Raw genomic sequence first — 17,565 nt, 5'->3', positions numbered from 1 at the left:
TTCTACTTCCTTTCTCCCTGCATTCAGCTTAGTTTTCCCCGCCTACCTAAGTTTCGCTCTATCAACAGGCCAAGACAGTTTCTTTATTCATCAATGGTAATCACAGCATACAGAGGAAAATCCCACATCACTCCACCTTCTCTCTCTCTCTCTCTCTTTCTGTCTCTCATATATATGTATGATAGAGAGATATCATTCAGTCTGGCTATATTATGCTCTGCCATAGGCCGAAGCAGCTTCTTTATTAACCAATGGTAATAAAACATATTCATAGCATACAGAGGGGAATCCCACATCAAACCAGAAAGGCCAAAGCTTGGCATTTCCAGGATTATTAATCAGTCTACCACTTGTGGTGCCTGGTGGTGTGCCTGGCTGAACCTCTTCTGAATGATAGCTACCCCACATGATGGAGACTCTTCCTGAGCTCATGGCACTTTAGACATTTGCTCAGTCACACAGAGAGTAGTAGCTTGTTTACTCTCAAGTCCGATCTTCATTCTTGCTGGGAAGGATGGCCTTGAAAGGCATCATCGAGATAGAGGGTGCGAGTATGGATGAAGCATGATATTGTATGCACCTAGCCAGCCTGGCCACACCAGTATCCTAAGAGAGGACGCTGGTTATCCCTCATTCACTGTGACAGAATACCAACCAAAGGCAATCTAGGGAAGAAATCATTTATTCTGGCTCAAAGTTTAAGACCATAGTTCATCATGGCCAGAAGGCATGGCGAAAAGAGCAGCCCAAGCCATGATTGTGGGATCCAGTCAAGAGGGAGACAAAGGTGAAGGCCGGAGCTCAGTGGTGCCTTGGTTATTGTTCCATTGCTGTGCCGAGACACCCTGACCCAGGTAATCTATAGAGGAAAGAATTTGTTGTGGCTTACTGTTTCAGAGAGTGAGTCTCTGACCATCATGGCAGGGGGCATGGCAGGCAGACATGGTTGCCGGACCCGTGACTGAGCTCACATCTCATCCTCAAGTACAGGGCAGAGAGAGCTAGCTGGGATGTGTGGACTCCTGAAACCTCAAAGCCTACCCCTAGTGACACACCTCCTCCAGCAAGGTTGCCCCTTTTAATCCTTCCCTAATGGTTCTGCCAACTAAGGACGGAGTATTCAAATGTATGAACCAACAGGGGTCATTTTCATTCAAACCACCACAGCTGGCTTCTTCCTTTTTCCTTTTATTCAGTCGGGAGCCCCAGGCATGGGATGGTGGTCCCCACATTCAGAGGTGGTCTTCCCTCCTCTCTGGAAGCAATGGTGTGTCTCCTAGGTGATTCTAAAATCAGTCTTGATCCAGTTCAAATTGTGATTCTCCTCGGAAAAAGTTAATTTGTCCTCACGTGACACTTTCCACATATGGGCTTTGTTTATCTCATCCTGTCTTGTGTGTCTCGGAGGAAAGTGAGCACACGTGGGGGTAACACAGCAGGAAGGGAGACTAGGCATTGTGTGCCTGTGGCCCAGCACAATGTTATCACGCCCTGCACCGCTGGGCTTTGGCGGTGCTCTCTGTTCTGCGTTGGATGCTTAGATCTGAAGGCGGTGTAGTCGGTGTGAGAAACTCTGCCCAGCACGTGTTTTAATGCTTTGCTTCCCACACAGTCATTAGCACCTCTATGTGATGACGACAACCAGGCTCAGGAGATCATTAAGAAGCTGGAGAAGAGTATAACATTTCTCAGCCAGTGTGCGACGCGTGTGGCCAGCAGGGCGGAGATGCTGGGGGCCATCAACCAGGTAACAGCGGAGCGGAGAGGCTTTGTGCTCTCGCAGAGTGTGGGCTACAGAATAAGAAGACATTTTCAGAACCCTTCTGGGCTTCTAGGTGTTGGTTAAGCCTTTAAACCCAGCACCTGGGCTGCAGGCAAGTGGGTCCTTGTGAGTCCAAACCCAGTTTAGTTAGCACTGAGTTCTGGGCCAGCCAGGGATGCAAGGTGAGAGAGAGAGAGGCAAAGAGGCAGAGATGGGGTGGGAGATGGCTGACTCAAAGAGGGAGCATGGCCCTGTGTAGTCTGCATTGTGGGTTTGCAGAAGTGTATTCCAGGGTGAGATGTAAGCCCCTTTCTCTCCCAGTTCACAATAGACCCCACTTCCTTTTTAGGGTGTTTCTCCCACGCTCTTCTTGAAAAACCTGTGAAGGGTTTTTGCTGTTGTTGTTGGGCTTTCTTTGTTGTTGTTGGTTTTTTTTGTTTTGTTTTGTTTTGTTTTTACTCCCCTGGAGGGAGTCGGAACCACAACACAAATGATAGAATAATGAGTCAGGAGACTCCGAGGACACCGACCCACATCAGTGCACAGGTGCGGTGGTTGAGAAAGGGCCCTGGGGCCTGCATCACTGACGCAGCAGGAACCATGCAGCTGCAGCTTCCAGAATGCCTGAGCAGCGGGGCTCTGTTCCCTCTGGATGCTCAGTGCTGACTGTGGTTTCCTGAGTCACCCCGGCCTACCCACCTATCTGCTTTCATTTGATTGTTATAGAGTCATAGAAAAGTAGGATTTCAAATGTTCATCCTGAGCAGTTCCCAGCAGACTTCTGAAAACCAACACTAAACAGATGGGCTAAGCATTTCCTTAGGAAGATACTTAACATGTCAGAGGCTTCAGTCTGACAGTGTGTTATGCAGCCTAGCATTTTCAACCCTTCAGCTGGGGATGCTGTTGATCTTTATTTGGATTAAGGTTATGTTGCACAAGGCTTTACAAACCCCGGTGTCTTCTGTCACCTACCCCCATCAATTTTGTGCTGCATCTGTGTTTCTCAGTCACATGCTTACTGGGCCCCTTAGTGACATGTTTCCATTTTAAGCATGATCCATAGCTTTCTTGCTATGATGACGGACATGTATTTTTGTCAGCCTCTGCCCACCCCCCCCCTTCCCATCCCATACTCTTCCATCTTTTTTCTTGACCAAGCTTTAAACTCTACGATCAGATCCGGAGTTCCCTACTGCATAAACCCTTTCCACCTTCCATGTTTCAAACCACATCTTTACCAGCCCATGCCAGAGGGAAAACAGTGCACTCATGCTGACTCAGGCTCACCCTATGCTGACTCAGGCTCACCCTGTGCTGACTCAGGCTCACCCTGTGCTGATTCAGGCTCACCCTATGCTGACTCAGGCTCACCCTGTGCTGATTCAGGCTCACCCTGTGCTGACTCAGGCTCACCCTGTGCTGACTCAGGCTTATCCGTGCTGACTGAGCTCTTCACTTACATTGAATGCTTCACGTGGGGCCAGGGAGCTTACTGTTGCTTCTAAATCAGCTTCACATCTTGTCCTCAAACCACTACCGTGCCTTTTCCTGTGTTCATTGTCAAATAGTGACTTTGCTATTAGAAAACTGACACAGAGGGAGGGAACTGCCTCTGACTTGAACCTACCATCAGAACCCACATATGTTGCCCTCCTTCCCACAGCTGTAGACAGCCATTCTCCTGTACCGTCTAAGGGCAGCCATTTTGCCTGTACACAGATACCATCCTTTCCCAGATTACCCAGAAACGTTAGCCTCAATCCTGCCAACCGAAACCCCTTTTACCCGTTCTTCCGAGTCTGTGGAACCATTCCCACTGGTACAGGTGTGCACTGTTTGTAAGATGGAGGAGGCAGAGAGGTGGTATAAACCCACCCACACGCTCACAAAACCAAGATGACCCTGAGTTTCACAACATCTTTTGTCTCGAGGTTCTGATGGGACCTGGTGTTTCTTCCCAGATGCCCGATACCTGCTGCACTTAGCCTGCTTAAAGCCGCAGACCCTGGGGCCCTTTCCCTACCCACTGCCTCCCTCCCTCAGTCCTAGTGGCACAGGCCGGAACTAGTGGGGATTGGTGGGGGCTTTCAACACTCCTGTCTCCTGCATCGGTTGTTAAAAAGCACCTCGTTCGTTGCTCTACCTTCAGACCAGCAAGAGAGTACAGCCACGATTGCTGTTGGCATGTCTACAAACTGCATCTAAGTCACCCCCCACCCCGTACCTCTGCACTAACACAGTGGCTTTCAAAATGGTCCTGCTTATGCCAAATCCTAATCCTTCCAACACTTTATTCTTTGACAAGCAGCTTGTATGTGTGTGAACCTGTGTGGGTGCATGCACATGTGTGTGGGGGTGTGTGTACATGTTTACCGCAGTGCCCGTGTGTAGGTCGGGGGCAACTTGGGAGAGCTGGCTTTCTCCTGCAGTGTGGGCTGTAGGGTGGGGCTCAGTTTGGGCTTGCACACGGGCTTTTCACTCACCAAACCACCCTGCAGGCCTCAGTGTGTTTTATCTGAGTGCCGAGGATGATGCTGCTGATGGAAGCTGACTCTTGCAGGAAAGCCGGGTGAGCAAGGCGGTGGAAGTCATGATTCAGCACGTGGAGAACTTGAAGAGAATGTATGCCAAAGAGCACGCCGAGCTGGAGGAGCTGAAACAGGTTCTGCTGCAGAACGAGAGGTCCTTCGCCCCTCTGGAAGATGAAGGTAATGGCATTTATGATAACAGCGATGTGCTGCCTTCGCAGCTAAGAGTGTTTGCCACTTGTACTTGGGTCCCAGAAACCATGTCCCTTAGTTTACAGCAGCCTGCAACTCCAGTTCCAGGGGATCTGATGCCCTCTACTGGCCTCAATGAGCAACTGCACCCACATGCAAGTAAAACACACACATACACACACACACACAGACACACACACGAGTTTTAATTTCTTCTTCTTTCTTCTTCCTTCCTCCTCCCTCCTTCCTCCTTAATAGGATCTCTCTATATAGCCCTGGCTTTCCTGGAACTCACTATGTGGATGTAGCTTGACTTCAAACTTAGTGATCCACCTGCCTCTGTCTCCCAAGTACTGGGATTAAAGGTGTGCACCATCATGTCTGGCCTACATAGTTTTAATTTTTTAAGATAATAGTTATGATTTCCTAATATTCTCTTTCATGATCTCTCATGGTCTTGTTGAATCATTTAATGGGATCCTTAAGGTTATATTAGGAAAAAATCTTGTTCTTGTGTTTTATATAAAATATCAGGGAAAAAAAACAGAAAGACACTGAGGATTCTTTGGTGTCATCCTCAAAATCCATTAATTTACTTTGGCTCACAGAGATAAGGTACTTAGTCCCACTGCTTAAGTAGACTCTAGTGTCTAGACAGGGTGCATTAGAGCTGGTCCTTTCTCCACACATGATAATGTGTAATAAATGAACCACTCCCAGCCCATAGTTTGGATTCTTGAAGGAGTTATTGATCCTAGATTGGGAGACAGATGAGAACATGTGGTTTCTATAAATCTTACAATTTTTTGTTTTTTAGATTTACTTTTTTATATTTTATGGGTATGACTGTATGTGTGTGCATGCAGTGCCCATGGAGGCCAGCAGAGGGTGCCTGACCTTCTGGAACTGGACAAAGATGCTTGTGAACCTCACATAGATGCTGGGGATTGAACTTGGGTCCTTTGGGGGAGCAGCCACGCTCTTAACCACTGAGCCATCTCTCCAGCCTCACGATGGTTTTGAGTAAACAGTATGAGCTCTTCTGAACAGAATTCTTACTTAGTAATGCTCCCTCTTTGGAGAGCAGCAATATTGGATATTCTTCTGCATGTTAGCAGGCACTGTAGACAGCTGCAGGAACGTTAAGGCCTGTGTCTTAGTGGTTTATATGGGGGCTGTCAGGGCTGGAGATATTGCTCAGGGGTTGAGCACTTGCCAGACACGTAGAAAGTCCCTGAGCTCAAGCCTCAGTGCCACAAAATAGGACAAATTAGACAAATAAACATATTTATTTTTGTGAGTAGTTCTTAGAGTCTTTCGGTTTTAGGTTTTTGAGATAGTGTCGCTCTGTAACCAAGGCTGGCCACAGTAATTCTCCTGTCTTAACCTCCAGAGTCTTCATAAACTGTTTATGACCTTTACTTCACAGAAATGCACGTGTGAGTTTTAAAGTGTAAAAACGTGTGACCAGAGAGATGGCCCAGTGGCTAAGCTGCTCTTGTAGTGTCCCAGCCACACAGTGGCTCACAGCTGTCCGTGGCTCAGTTCCAGGGGTGGGGGGTCAGATGTGGGGGGTCTTAAGTGGGGAATCGGATGTGGGGGGATCAGATGTGGGGGGTCAGATGTGGGGGTCTGATGTGAGGGATCAGATGTGGGGGGTCTGGTGTGGTGCACAGATCCAGGGGGTTGGGGGTCAGATGTGGAGGGGTCAGATGTGGGGGATCTGGTGTGGTGCACAGATCCAGGGGGCTGGGGGTCAGATGTGGGGGGATCAGATGTGGGGGTCAGGTGTGGGGGTTCAGATGTGGGGGGTCTGGTGTGGGGGGTTCAGATGTGGGGGGTCAGATGAGGGGGATCAGTTGTGGGGGGTCAAGTGGGGGGGTCAGACGTGGGGGGCTCTGGTGTGGTGCTCAGATCCAGGGGGTTGGGTGTCAGATGTGGAGGGTCAGATGTGAAGGGGGTCTGATGTGGGGGGTCAGATGTGGGGGGGTCTGATGTGGGGAAGTCTGATGTGGGGGGTCAGATGTTGGGGGTCAGATGTGGGGGGTCAGATGTGGAGAATCAGATGTGAAGGGGGTCTGATGTGGGGGGTCTGATGTGTACAGATCCAGGGGTCTGGGGGTCAGATGTGGGGGGTCAGATGTGGAGTGTCAGATGTGGGGGGTCTGATGTGGGGTCAGATGTGGGGGGTCTGATGTGGGGGTCAGATGTGGGGAGTCTGGTGTGGTGCACAGATCCAGGGGCCTGGGTGTCAGATGTGGGGGTTCAGATGTAGGGGGGTCTGATGTGGGAGTCAGATGTGTGTGGGGGTCAGATGTGGTGCACAGACATACATGCAGGGAGAACATACACATAATTCTCAGAAAATTTTAATGCGGTAATGTTTTCCTTTTAGATGACTGTCAGATTAAAAAACGTTCATCTTCTCTAAATTCCAAGGTAATTACTAATTTCATAATTAAAAAATACTGACAAAATGCTCATAGGATGTTAAGATGGTATTTAAAATGATGTACCTTTTACTGGAAGTCACAGAATTGATTTAAATCTTCTAAGCAGAGAAGGGAAGGTAACAAAAGAGAAGAAAAAACACATTTGGCTAAATGACAATACAGCTGGTCTTTTAGAAAAATACAGGGAGAGTGCTCATAAACATGAGCATGCTTCTCGGTGCGAACACGCACAGTGTGACCCAACAGCAAAGGTGTTCAGTGTATGCTGAAGACAGATACGTGAAAATCCACATATGAGACCTCACTCTTGGCTAGTGAAAGTTACAAAGCCAAGGCTGGGGGAGATGGACTATAAGCTGGAAAATAGTTCCAAAAGGTGATTTTTCCTCGAATGCTCCTCTGCTTCCTGACAGCTGAGCGTGGTGGCAAGCAGCGTACAGAGGACGTGACCCTCTTTTCTCCCCTCGATTTTCTAATCATACTTCTTTCTCCTCTGTAGCCAGCGTCTCTTCGAAGAGTGACGATTGCCTCTTTACCCAGGAATCTTGGAAATATAGGGCTGGTAAGTGCCCTTGGAGGCCTCTGCCTTGGAAGTAAACTCGTCTGTCCCTGTGACCAAAACGTAATTCCTTCACTGAACTCTATCTTACGATTTCTCGGCCCTCCGTAGGTATCTGGGGTGGAAAACAACGACAGATTCAGCCGGCGGTCCAGCAGCTGGTAAGTGTGACCTGTGCCCCACTCTGGGAACCCATGCAAAGTGGGGCTCAAGCCGATGGACATTTACTGTAACCTTAGATTTGCTCAGAGCGTGAGCAGTGCAGACATTAAAACTGGCATTTGGGCCAGGCAGTGGTGGCGCACGCCTTTAATCCCAGTACTCAGGAGGCAGAGGCAGGCATATCTCTGTGAGTTTGAGGCCAGCCTGGTCTACAAGAGCTAGTTCCAGGACAGGCTCCAAAGTTACAGAGAGAAACCCTGTCTTAAACACACACACACACACACACACACACACACACACACACACACACGTGGCATCTGTCATGGCAGTACCTGGATATGCAAAGGGAAAAAAAACAAAAGCAAGCCAGTGTAATTTCTGCACTGACTTAAGCAGTCAGGGACACACCGGTAGCAGGTACAGCTTTGTTTATCATATGGCCGTTATCTTTGTGCAGGAGAATTTTGGGGACAAAACAGAGTGAGCACCGCCCCTCGCTACACCGATTTATTAGCACCTATTCCTGGGCAGACGCCGACGACGAGAAATGTGACGTGAAGTAGGTGACTTGTGCCGTGTCGTGAACCTGGTGTGTGCTGAAGCCTGCAGTGATCTGTCATGATGTCTGTCAGTCTGGTGTGAGCTGAGGTCTGCAGAAGGACGGAAAGACTCTGAACTACTTTATAAATGTCATTTGGGAACACGGTAGCTCCTCCAGCCCTCAGTGTGGCAGGGCTTTACGTTAAATAACTCCCTGGAATTTCCCAGACCTAGGTGTGTCCATCGCCCGGGTCACAAAACTAAAATCTCCATTGCTGTAGAGTACTAAAACCAGAAATGGGTAGAGAATATGTTTGCATGTATAAATATGCCCTCTGTGACGTCTGTCTTACATTTATTCTCTGCTCAGCACTGTTTGTCTTTTTGACACACAGGGGCTACTATGTAGCCCTAGCTGGTCTCAAACTAAAAGCAATCCTCCTATCTCAGACTTTTGAATGTTAGGATCGCAGGTATCACCACTATGTCTAGGATATGTTAGGAAGTTTAATGAGTTAAAATATGCTGTATGCTCCCACAGTGAAAACCAGAGGGCAAAGGGTGAGGTCACTCAATGGCACCGCCTCTCGTGCCGCCTGACTTGGTCCATTTGGTCACCTATTATAACTTCTCCCTCAGGTCTCTCATTTAAGGGATTTTAAACATATCCCCTTAGCACCTCCAGCATGCTTGCTTAGCCCTAAGACCAGGAAGAGACAACACAGGCATCTCGCACACCCCGGGATCCAGCAGCACATGTCCCCATCTAGCTATGGTGCCGGTCTGCTCTGACATCACAGGCACATGCTCCCCATGTAGTGCCAGACCTGAGCTACACAGGGAAAATGACAAGGGTTTTCCTTCTAAGACTGTCTATGGCTTCACTCAGTCCTTGTAAACAGAAGAGATGAAGATGCTCATGGGACCGGTCCCCTCATGTCCCCTCATCCTTAGACACTCTCCTCTGGCAATCATGGGTGTCATGAGCTAAGGATTTCAAAATTCAAATGGAACTAGCAGTCATTAGTTAAGTAAGTTTGCTTAGGTGGAGGGCGCCCTCTCTAGGTTATGATTTAAAATACACGCAGTCTAGACTCTTGCTAGGGCTCTAAGTACCAGTTTTAGCTAGCTTCACATTTAGAATATTTTCATATGCTTTTTAAATTAACATATTTAGAGGAACGGCACTTGGACCATATTCCAAGTCAGCACCGATCCAAACACTATCAAAAAGAAGCCAGAAGAGTTTGCCTAGGGTCCCCTGCTCTGAGGAGGCAGAGACAGGAGGATCACTCCAATGGTGAGGCCAGCCAAGGCTCTACCAGGAAATATGCTCCCAGAAGACACCGGAGCAGAAGAGTCGGCTCTTCTAAGGAGTTATCATTTCAGGAAATGTGCCACCAACACGCCGCTGAAGTGTGACTCAGGACGGGCACAGAGAGCCGCACTGTTGAGCAGAAGTGGTTAAGAATCACTTAGAATCCTGAATTTCCTCTTGTGGGAGTCACTGGCCAGCATACTACACAGAAGTTATCTGAAATGCCTCTAAGTTTGGTGATCTAACATTTAGAATTTGAGCACTTTGAGTTATATAAATAGACCTCAGTGATGGTTTGTAAACGTAGCACATTATCATTAGTTTCAAAACCTATTTGCAGAACCCAAGATGCCCCTGAACCACCAGAAGAAGAGGCAGTGGAGAGGACCAGGAAGGCCAGCCTCTCTGAAAAAAGAAGCAGCCCCTCCTCCACCTGGGACAGCGGGGCAGTGTAAGCCGCTCACTCATTGTGGAGGGCGGGGATGGAGAACACAGGATTAGCCATGCCACTCAAACTGCTTTCTAGACGGGTGTGTAGATTGTTATGACTAAGATGGACCATAGCATGGTGGTCCATGACAGCAGCTTCCCTGACTCTGTTCTGTACAGTGCAGGAACCTGTCTCCGGAGCCAGGCAGCCGTGGCTTGGTCCCAGGCTCTCCCAGGCTCAGTCCCAGGCTCAGTCCCAGGCTCCCCCAGGTTCCCCCAGGCTCTGGCTCTCCCAGGCTCTCTTAGGCTCAGTCCCAGGCTCTCCCAGGCTCGGTCCTCCCAGGCTCAGTCCCAGGCTCCCCCAGACTCAGTCCCAGGCTCTCCCAGGCTCTGCCCTGCTCAGTCCCAGGCTCAGTCCCAGACTCAGTCACAGGCTCTGGCTTCAGCTGCTGCTCTAAGGACACAGTGAGAGCCCCCCTGCTGGGCCATTCTGTGGAGACCAGGCAAACAGCCTGGGGACTTGTGCAGAGGTCAGCAAGGTGGATGTAAAGGTTGGTTTTCTCCTGGTTTATGTGAGCACGGAAGGGTGCTGGTTTAGTGCACGTGCATTTGAAAGGATAAATGCATTAGTGCCTGTGTCACAGTCCCCACGTTGTAGCCAGCTATTCCTTTCATTCTAATAGTCACGAAAGGGGGCGCAGACTGCACCCTAAACCAAGGCTCCCTCTTAACGTGCAGCCTTGTCGGGGTACTCTCTAACCACTGCCACCAGCAAAGGCAAGTCTCCAGGCTCCACACACTGTCACTGCGCCCTTCCCCTGTGCTCTCCCTACAGCTGCAGCTCCGTGACTTCCTGGGTCACTCACCTGCAGGCGGCGTCCTTCAGAAGGGCCAACAGGGTACTCTGGCTCTTTGTACTCATCGTACTGTTTGCAGCGCTCATGAGCTTCCTCACCAGCCAGTTCTTCCAGACGGCGGTGGAGGCTGCACCCACACAGGAAGGCAGTGCCTGGATGTCTCTGGAACACATCTTATGGCCACTTACCAGACTCAGGCACAATGGGCACCCACCGGTCTGACTGCAGCATAGCCAAATGTCCCGTTCTGTTTTTAACGTTTCCCTCTGAGGTTCATAAAGTAGTAACGTTCAGGTAATTATAGTGCAAAACCAGGGTTTGCTGTGGGACAGTGGTCTTGTACTCTGTAAAGATTTGTCACTTGTCTGGTTTAATAAAATGCTGATTGGCCAGTTGCCAGGCAGGAAGTATAGGCGGGACAACCAGAACAGGAGAATTTTGGGAAAAGGAAAGACTCAGTCTGTAGTCATCACAGAGGAAGCCAGACACAGAGGAAGCAAGATGAGAATGCCTCACTGATAAAAGGTGCCAAGCCATGTGGCTGACACAGACAAGAATTATGGGCTAATTTAAGATGTAAGAGTTAATAAGAAGCCTGAGGTAATAGGCCAACCAGTTTATAATTAATGTAGACCTCTGTGTGTTTCTTTGGGGCTGAATGGCTGCGGAATCAGGCAGCAAAGAAACCTCTGTCAACCAGGGTTCTCAGAACAGCTGAGATAGTTTAATTCCCCAACTATTTAGCACAGGGAGGGAATGCCACCTAGGGTATTTTAGTGAGCTTTCCGAGTCAGAGAGACATAGTGCTTTTATTGAAATGTATCAAAATAAAGAACTATTCAAATCTTCATGCAGTGAAACTTGAATATAGAGTACTCTTAGGTCATTTTAGTAGTTTGTGATAGCAACCACTTGGAGAAATACCTGATTCCTCCTGGGGTCTAAGGGTCCCACCAGCTGTTACACGGGCCGTGAAGACTAGGAAAAGCTAAGAACCCGGATGGACAGCAGCATGTGGCACACCGAGTCGATGAACTGGCAATCTGAATGCCTGACCTTCTCCATCGCCTCCAGAGAGGCAGAGTCCTTCACCATGTGGTACAAAGTAGAGTGAAACTCAGTCTCCTCCTTGAGGGCCTCGGAGAAGGCCTCGCTGTCCTCCCTGATCCTCAGCATCTGTGCTCTGTCACCGCTGAACATGAGGAGGGCCCAGAGATGGTCCTCTGCTTCTTCTGCCAAGTATTCCTTCACCTGGAAAGAGAATCTGAATTCTGGGAACGCCAAAACATAGACAAGGAAAGGAGCTGCTGAGTACCCAGAACTCTGTAGACCAGGCTGGCTCAGCACAGCTGAAGCCACGCTGCATGCCCCATTCCTGAGTTGTTTTAAACCGTGAAGTGATGTGCATTGGGGCATCTATGGAGCAGTTGCCCACGTCTCCGTGAGACAAATGTTACCCAGGCACTGCACTAGGTGCTGAGCGAACAGTGGGCACCCTGCCCACAGACACTGACCGCACGGTGCAGACCCAGCTCTCAGAGTTGGGGGCAAAAGAAAAACATGGTGGCTGCTCTATGCTGACATACTCACGGCCAAACCTGGTGGTGGGGAGGGGTGGGGTTAACAGCTCGGTGATGGGACACACATACAGTATGTATGAGGTTCTGGCTTTCAGCCTAGCTCAGAGGAAAATCAGTCAGCCTTGAGTTGGAAAAGTGTCTTCTATGTGTCAGGAAGTTACTCTGCAGGCCTGACCTCCACAGAGGCCCATGAACCATAGGTACTTGTACACATGGGTCCCCTTTGTTCTGGGGTCAACACAGATGTAAGGTCACAGCATGTGGTATCAGAGTGGATAAAGACAGCCAATCTTTCAGTGGTCTGACACGCCAGAACTCAGAATGTTACAACATTCTGAGTATCGATTTTCCGTTCACTTCTCGGGTATCTTCTCTTTGGAAGACAGGGTAGTTTCCTAGTTTGCATACTGTACCCTAAACACGACTCTGGTGGAACTGCAGGCCATGTTCCACTTGCTCCATCTGAACGCAAAAGCAGAGCTCAATAGGGCCATTTGTCGATAGGCCTTCACCTCCACCATGGGGACCTGTCCAGAGGGTGCGGGCATAGTCAGTCGTCAAGTGTTCCAGCAAGCCTCCTCCCCCCGCCCGCCACCCCTCTGTCATCTGTGCTTATTTCCAGTTTTACGTCAGGTTCTGTGACTCCACTCTCAGTCAGGCAACGGCTTTTCCTTTCTGCACACGCCCTAAGTGAACACTGCGCCCTTCCTAGTCCGACAGTTCCAGGCTCCTCAGCAGACCTGCCAGACGGCTGCTCCCTTGGGGGGCCTGGTTGAAGCTGAGCCCCCCTACCCCACCCCACCAAGACACCTGGGGCTGCACACCTCACTCTCCAGCTGAGATTGCCGTGCTCCATGCAGTCCAGCCTCCCTCCTCCTCCTGCCTACACCGCCCTACTCCTCATCTGCATTGTTCTGTTTCCCCACAGCACTGTCTGCCTTTCTAATGTGCAAGGCCCCTTCAACTATGCCTCGTTCTCTGCTAGAGTGTCAGCTCCCCTGTTCTGCAGACAGGAGCAGGTGGTGTACACAGTCAACTGTGTCACCGGCTCACTAAAACTGACTCGTTCCATCTCTGCATTTATGTCCACACCCTTCGGTACATGATTGGCAGGGGTCACCCAATTACTGGCAGGTGGAAGACACCAGAAGGTGGCAGACGTGTTCTCCAGTACAGACCGCTTCCGTGACTCAGGGTGGTCCCCACGCCTGGCACTCTAGTGCCGGGCTGGCTGCTAGAACAGTCCGAAGCCTCTGCTCTCCAGGGGCCCAGATTCAAAAGGAGCACAAATAGCAGAGACACGGGGACCCTGCTGAGACCATAAAGGACATGGTTCTGCAGGCTGGGGCCCACGTGTGACGCCGGTGAGACCCAGCACCGGAGAAGGGAAGAAAATGAACAAAATGAGTTGTGGCTGGGGCTGCTTTTGCTAACAGTGACCATGTAGATGGCAGATCTGGTCTTTCTCCCCACCCGCAAAGGCTTAGCTGCAGCGGCATCTAGGTTCCCACCCCACTAAACGTAGAGAGCTCTAGAGAGCTCCGTCACCTTGTTGTTGATGACGACGTAGAAGTGAGAGTACACAGTTGGGAAGATGTTCAGCCCTGCCTCCTTCAAAGCCAGGATGAAGGGTACAGGCGTCATCCACTTCCCTTCTAAATGAGACACATGTTCCTGGTCCTTCAGTTTGATTGACGCTAACATGCAGAGGTTTTCCTAAATTTCAAGGAGAGAAAAGAAATTGGTTTAATCAGCATATGCCAGGTCTAGCCTTCTCTCTATGTTAGTTCTGAAATCACAGGCCACTCTACAGTTAAACAATGCAGTTGGTATGTCTTGGGCCTGATTTGGAAGCCCCACCTTGGGGTCCCATCACCTCAGGGTCCCTTCATTGCCTCAGTCAGCTCGCTAACTTCCTAGGCTCCTCTGGGTACTTGAGGAATTAGGAACGGTGCCTCAGATCCATTTTATAAAATGTGAGAATACTTGATGCTCATTATGAATTAAAGTAGCCATTAAACAATCATGATTGTACTTTAGGACTTATTCTTAATTTTTAACATATGTGAGACATAACATGCTGTAAACTGTCCAGTTTTGAAGGAGTACAAAATAAGGATGCAGTTTAACCTACTAGATCTAAATGATCTCAGTATCTGTCCAGTGTAAAAATGAAGCCAGTTGTTTTTTTCCTACCAAATGCTCAAAATCCGACATGCATTTCTCAGTTGCGGCGTTCATCAGTTTGGTTCGGCTGCATCTTATTCGAGAGCTTGAATGCCACCTGCACAGGGGCAGCCTGTAAACCCAACCTGAAGATGCGTGCGCACTGTACTGAAGGAGACCAACCCGGCCCTGCCTAGCAGGGCTCCCTCCTGGACCCCAGATTAGGCACAAACCACACCCAAACACCTGCTTTCACAGAGAGATCCTTTATTAAGTGGTGAAGAAAAGGTAGAGTGGCTGTTTTCTGTCTCAGGCAGAAAAACAGCAGCAAATGGCCATGCAGAGGGAGAAAAGGTGCAGTCTGTGTCAGGATGGGCCACCACGCGGTGTGTTTCAATTACTTGTGTTGACTGGGTGAACCAAAGGGGGCTTTTGTTTGTTGGACTTCAATACTTTGATAGCTGGACCTTGGCAGTCATCTTCAGGAGGAGGAAGTGGCCAATTAAGGGAATAGACCCTGGCGGCTAGCTTTAGGATTGTAATCTAAGAGTGTTCAGCAAGGCAGAGGGAATGGGGGAGATGGGGCCTGCCAGGGTCATGCTTGCCACGCCCAGGTGTAGCATGGATTCTAATTGGTCTTAATAAGAAGAACCCAGAGTCAGACATAGGGGTTAGTGCTGAAGATCAGAGAAGCAGAGCAGCTGCTGGTTCTGACATCTATGGCATCCTCAGACCAAAGGGACAGTCCTGTCCCTACGAAACCTCAGACTGAAGCCAAGTTCCCGTCTCCTGCCTTATACTCCCCTCTCTGCCCAGCCACGTCATTAACCCTGTCTCCACCCCCTAGTGCTGGGACCCCTAGTGCTGGGATCACCTTTGTGTGAGTTCTGTTTCTCTTTTAGACAGATTCAATCTCAGGTAGCCCAGGGTGACCTTGAACTCACAGAGATCCGTCTGCCTCTGTCTCCTGAGTGCTGGGATTAAAGGTGTGCGCCACCTCTCCCTGACAAGTATGGCTGACAGAGGCTTAGCTCTGCACTCTGATCTTCAGGCAAGCGTTATTTGTTAGAACACAAACAAAATGTCACCACACTCCAGCTGGCCAGAGTCCCTTCATCTATGACCTGCATGTTTATTAATGGACACAGGCATCAGCCTCTACTCAGTAGACTAGAATCATGCATGGCATCTTCCCTGTGCTTGGACTCGGTGGTGGGAGCCAGGCAGGGAGACCGGGAAGGGAGGCCAGGCAGGGATGCTGGAAAGAGCTGGACAGGGAGGCCGGGCAGGGTCAGACAGGGAGGCTGGGCAGAGAGGCTGGCAGGGTCAGACAGGGAGGCCGGGCAGAGAGGCTGGCAGGGTCAGACAGGGAGGCCGGGCAGAGAGGCTGGCAGGGTCAGACAGGGAGGTCGGGCAGCGAGGCCAGCAGCTCAATACCCCGTACACTCTCAGGACAGCTGTCCTAATAGACGGCACGCAGGCTGCTAGTGTTTTAAGGGCTCGAGAAGTCACCCAAATGACCCCCTCAGAGGCTTTATTTGTTTTGCTTGTTTGAGACAGGCTCTCACAGTGTGCCTCTGACTGGCGGAACCTCTGCCCGTGAATACTGGGATTAAACGGGTTTTCCACCATGCTTATCCCACGTGGGCTGGGAGCCTGCTGGTCTGGGAGCTTTTCTACTGTATCCAGAAGGGTTGCAGCTCTTCTTAAAACAGCTTATTTTGCACATCACAAACTCACCAGTGATACTAGGAAACTGGAGGGTTACACCCTCACCACGTATGTTTTAAACACCATGCTGCCTAAGAAAGTCCCTTAGACCACAGTGCAGCGAGTCCCTCCCCTCAGCCTGCGGCATATATCCACTGCTCTGGGGCTTCCAAGGCTATTCCTGAGGGGCAGTAAGCAGTCTTGTTCACCATAGCCATAGAGAACAGACAAGGACCCAGAGAGTGAGGCTTGCCGGGATGACTGCCCTAGCCCTAGGAACTGGGGAACAAGCTGGAGCCCTCCTCTTACTCACTGCGGCTTATTTACTTCACGGACTTTACTTTGAAATCACAGCTCCAGGGCGTTTTACGTGAGTGCTTGTGACACACCACGTAACGCAACCTGTAGGCGGGCTGTGATGTCACCCACCTTGATGTATATCTGGAGCTCAGCGAAAAGCGTGGTCACAGTGATGAGGACCCAGTTCACACCGAGGGGTCGCAGTTCCCAGGACTGGTAAGGCATATTAATATGGGTGTCTTGAATCAAGGTCACGGGTCCCAAAGTATCCAAGCTGAAGGTGATGAGCCTCTCTTCTCGATTGTAAACAACGCTGCTGATGCCATCTGTCCTCCAGAACTTACCTTCGCGACAGAAGATGGTGACATTAGTTTCACGTTTTTCCTACAAAAACGAGTAAAAACATCTAAATACATGTATTGTGTCCTAATTGTCTTCTGTATTAAGACTCTCAAGGAAGAGCGCCCCTACTGGGAGATCCCTGCCTCCAGGATCCATGACCCAGAGCGGAGAATGCGCTCAGCCTGTCTTTGTTGCCTTCTCTCACACCCATTTTCAGCCCCCTCTCCTGCCTGCTCCTGCCCGTGTGGTGCGCATGCTCCCATCCATCCCTAGCCCTGCACGGAGGCTCTTTTTTTTTTTTAAACCTGCTTTGCTTTTAAAAGGTTTATTTTTGTTTAAAGATTAATTTTTCAGGGATCATTTCCAAGTTTGTTACTTATTTTCATGTTTTTCCTACATGAATGTATGTGTGTCAACTGCATGCACTGCCCACAGAAGCCAGCAGAGGGCACCAGCACCTGTGGAACCAGAGTTACAGATGGTTGTGAGCTGCTCAGAATAGAACACAGGTCCTCTGCAAGAGCAGCCAGTGCTCTTAACCGCTAAGCCACCCCCAGCCCTTTCTTTCACTTCCGCGTTAAAACAGCTGTACAACTCTCCGGTTTCCAAGCATACAATCTCGCTTTAGGAACCGGATGCAACTGTGCAGCCATGTCCCTGATGC

General features: G+C 49.8%; 2 protein-coding genes across 7 annotated transcripts in view; one reads left to right on the top strand and one right to left on the bottom strand.

The window, feature by feature from the left end:
• Positions 1–11,651, top strand: part of Irag2 (inositol 1,4,5-triphosphate receptor associated 2) — a 51,880-nt gene extending 40,229 nt beyond the window's left edge. For all 5 annotated transcript variants that reach the window (XM_087903967.1, XM_048432641.3, XM_087903964.1 and 2 more), the window contains 8 exons: positions 1,613–1,747; positions 4,326–4,473; positions 6,881–6,924; positions 7,438–7,500; positions 7,609–7,658; positions 8,117–8,218; positions 9,858–9,968; positions 10,782–11,651. In XM_087903967.1, the coding sequence (XP_087760093.1) occupies positions 1,613–1,747; positions 4,326–4,473; positions 6,881–6,924; positions 7,438–7,500; positions 7,609–7,658; positions 8,117–8,218; positions 9,858–9,968; positions 10,782–11,025 (897 nt within the window). In that variant the 3' untranslated portion in view covers positions 11,026–11,651. The remainder of the gene's footprint in view (positions 1–1,612; positions 1,748–4,325; positions 4,474–6,880; positions 6,925–7,437; positions 7,501–7,608; positions 7,659–8,116; positions 8,219–9,857; positions 9,969–10,781) is intronic.
• Positions 11,594–17,565, bottom strand: part of Dnai7 (dynein axonemal intermediate chain 7) — a 43,734-nt gene continuing 37,762 nt past the window's right edge. For both annotated transcript variants that reach the window (XM_085687344.2, XM_048432644.3), the window contains 4 exons: positions 16,689–16,903; positions 13,932–14,099; positions 12,797–12,910; positions 11,594–12,054 (listed from right to left, as the gene is read on the bottom strand). In XM_085687344.2, the coding sequence (XP_085543470.2) occupies positions 11,782–12,054; positions 12,797–12,910; positions 13,932–14,099; positions 16,689–16,903 (770 nt within the window). In that variant the 3' untranslated portion in view covers positions 11,594–11,781. The remainder of the gene's footprint in view (positions 12,055–12,796; positions 12,911–13,931; positions 14,100–16,688; positions 16,904–17,565) is intronic.

The sequence above is a fragment of the Myodes glareolus genome, chromosome 3 (assembly GCF_982192425.1).
Source record: "Myodes glareolus chromosome 3, mMyoGla1.1, whole genome shotgun sequence".
Classification (NCBI taxonomy): Eukaryota; Metazoa; Chordata; class Mammalia; order Rodentia; family Cricetidae; genus Myodes; species Myodes glareolus.
This window is presented reverse-complemented; position numbering and strand designations above follow the sequence as displayed.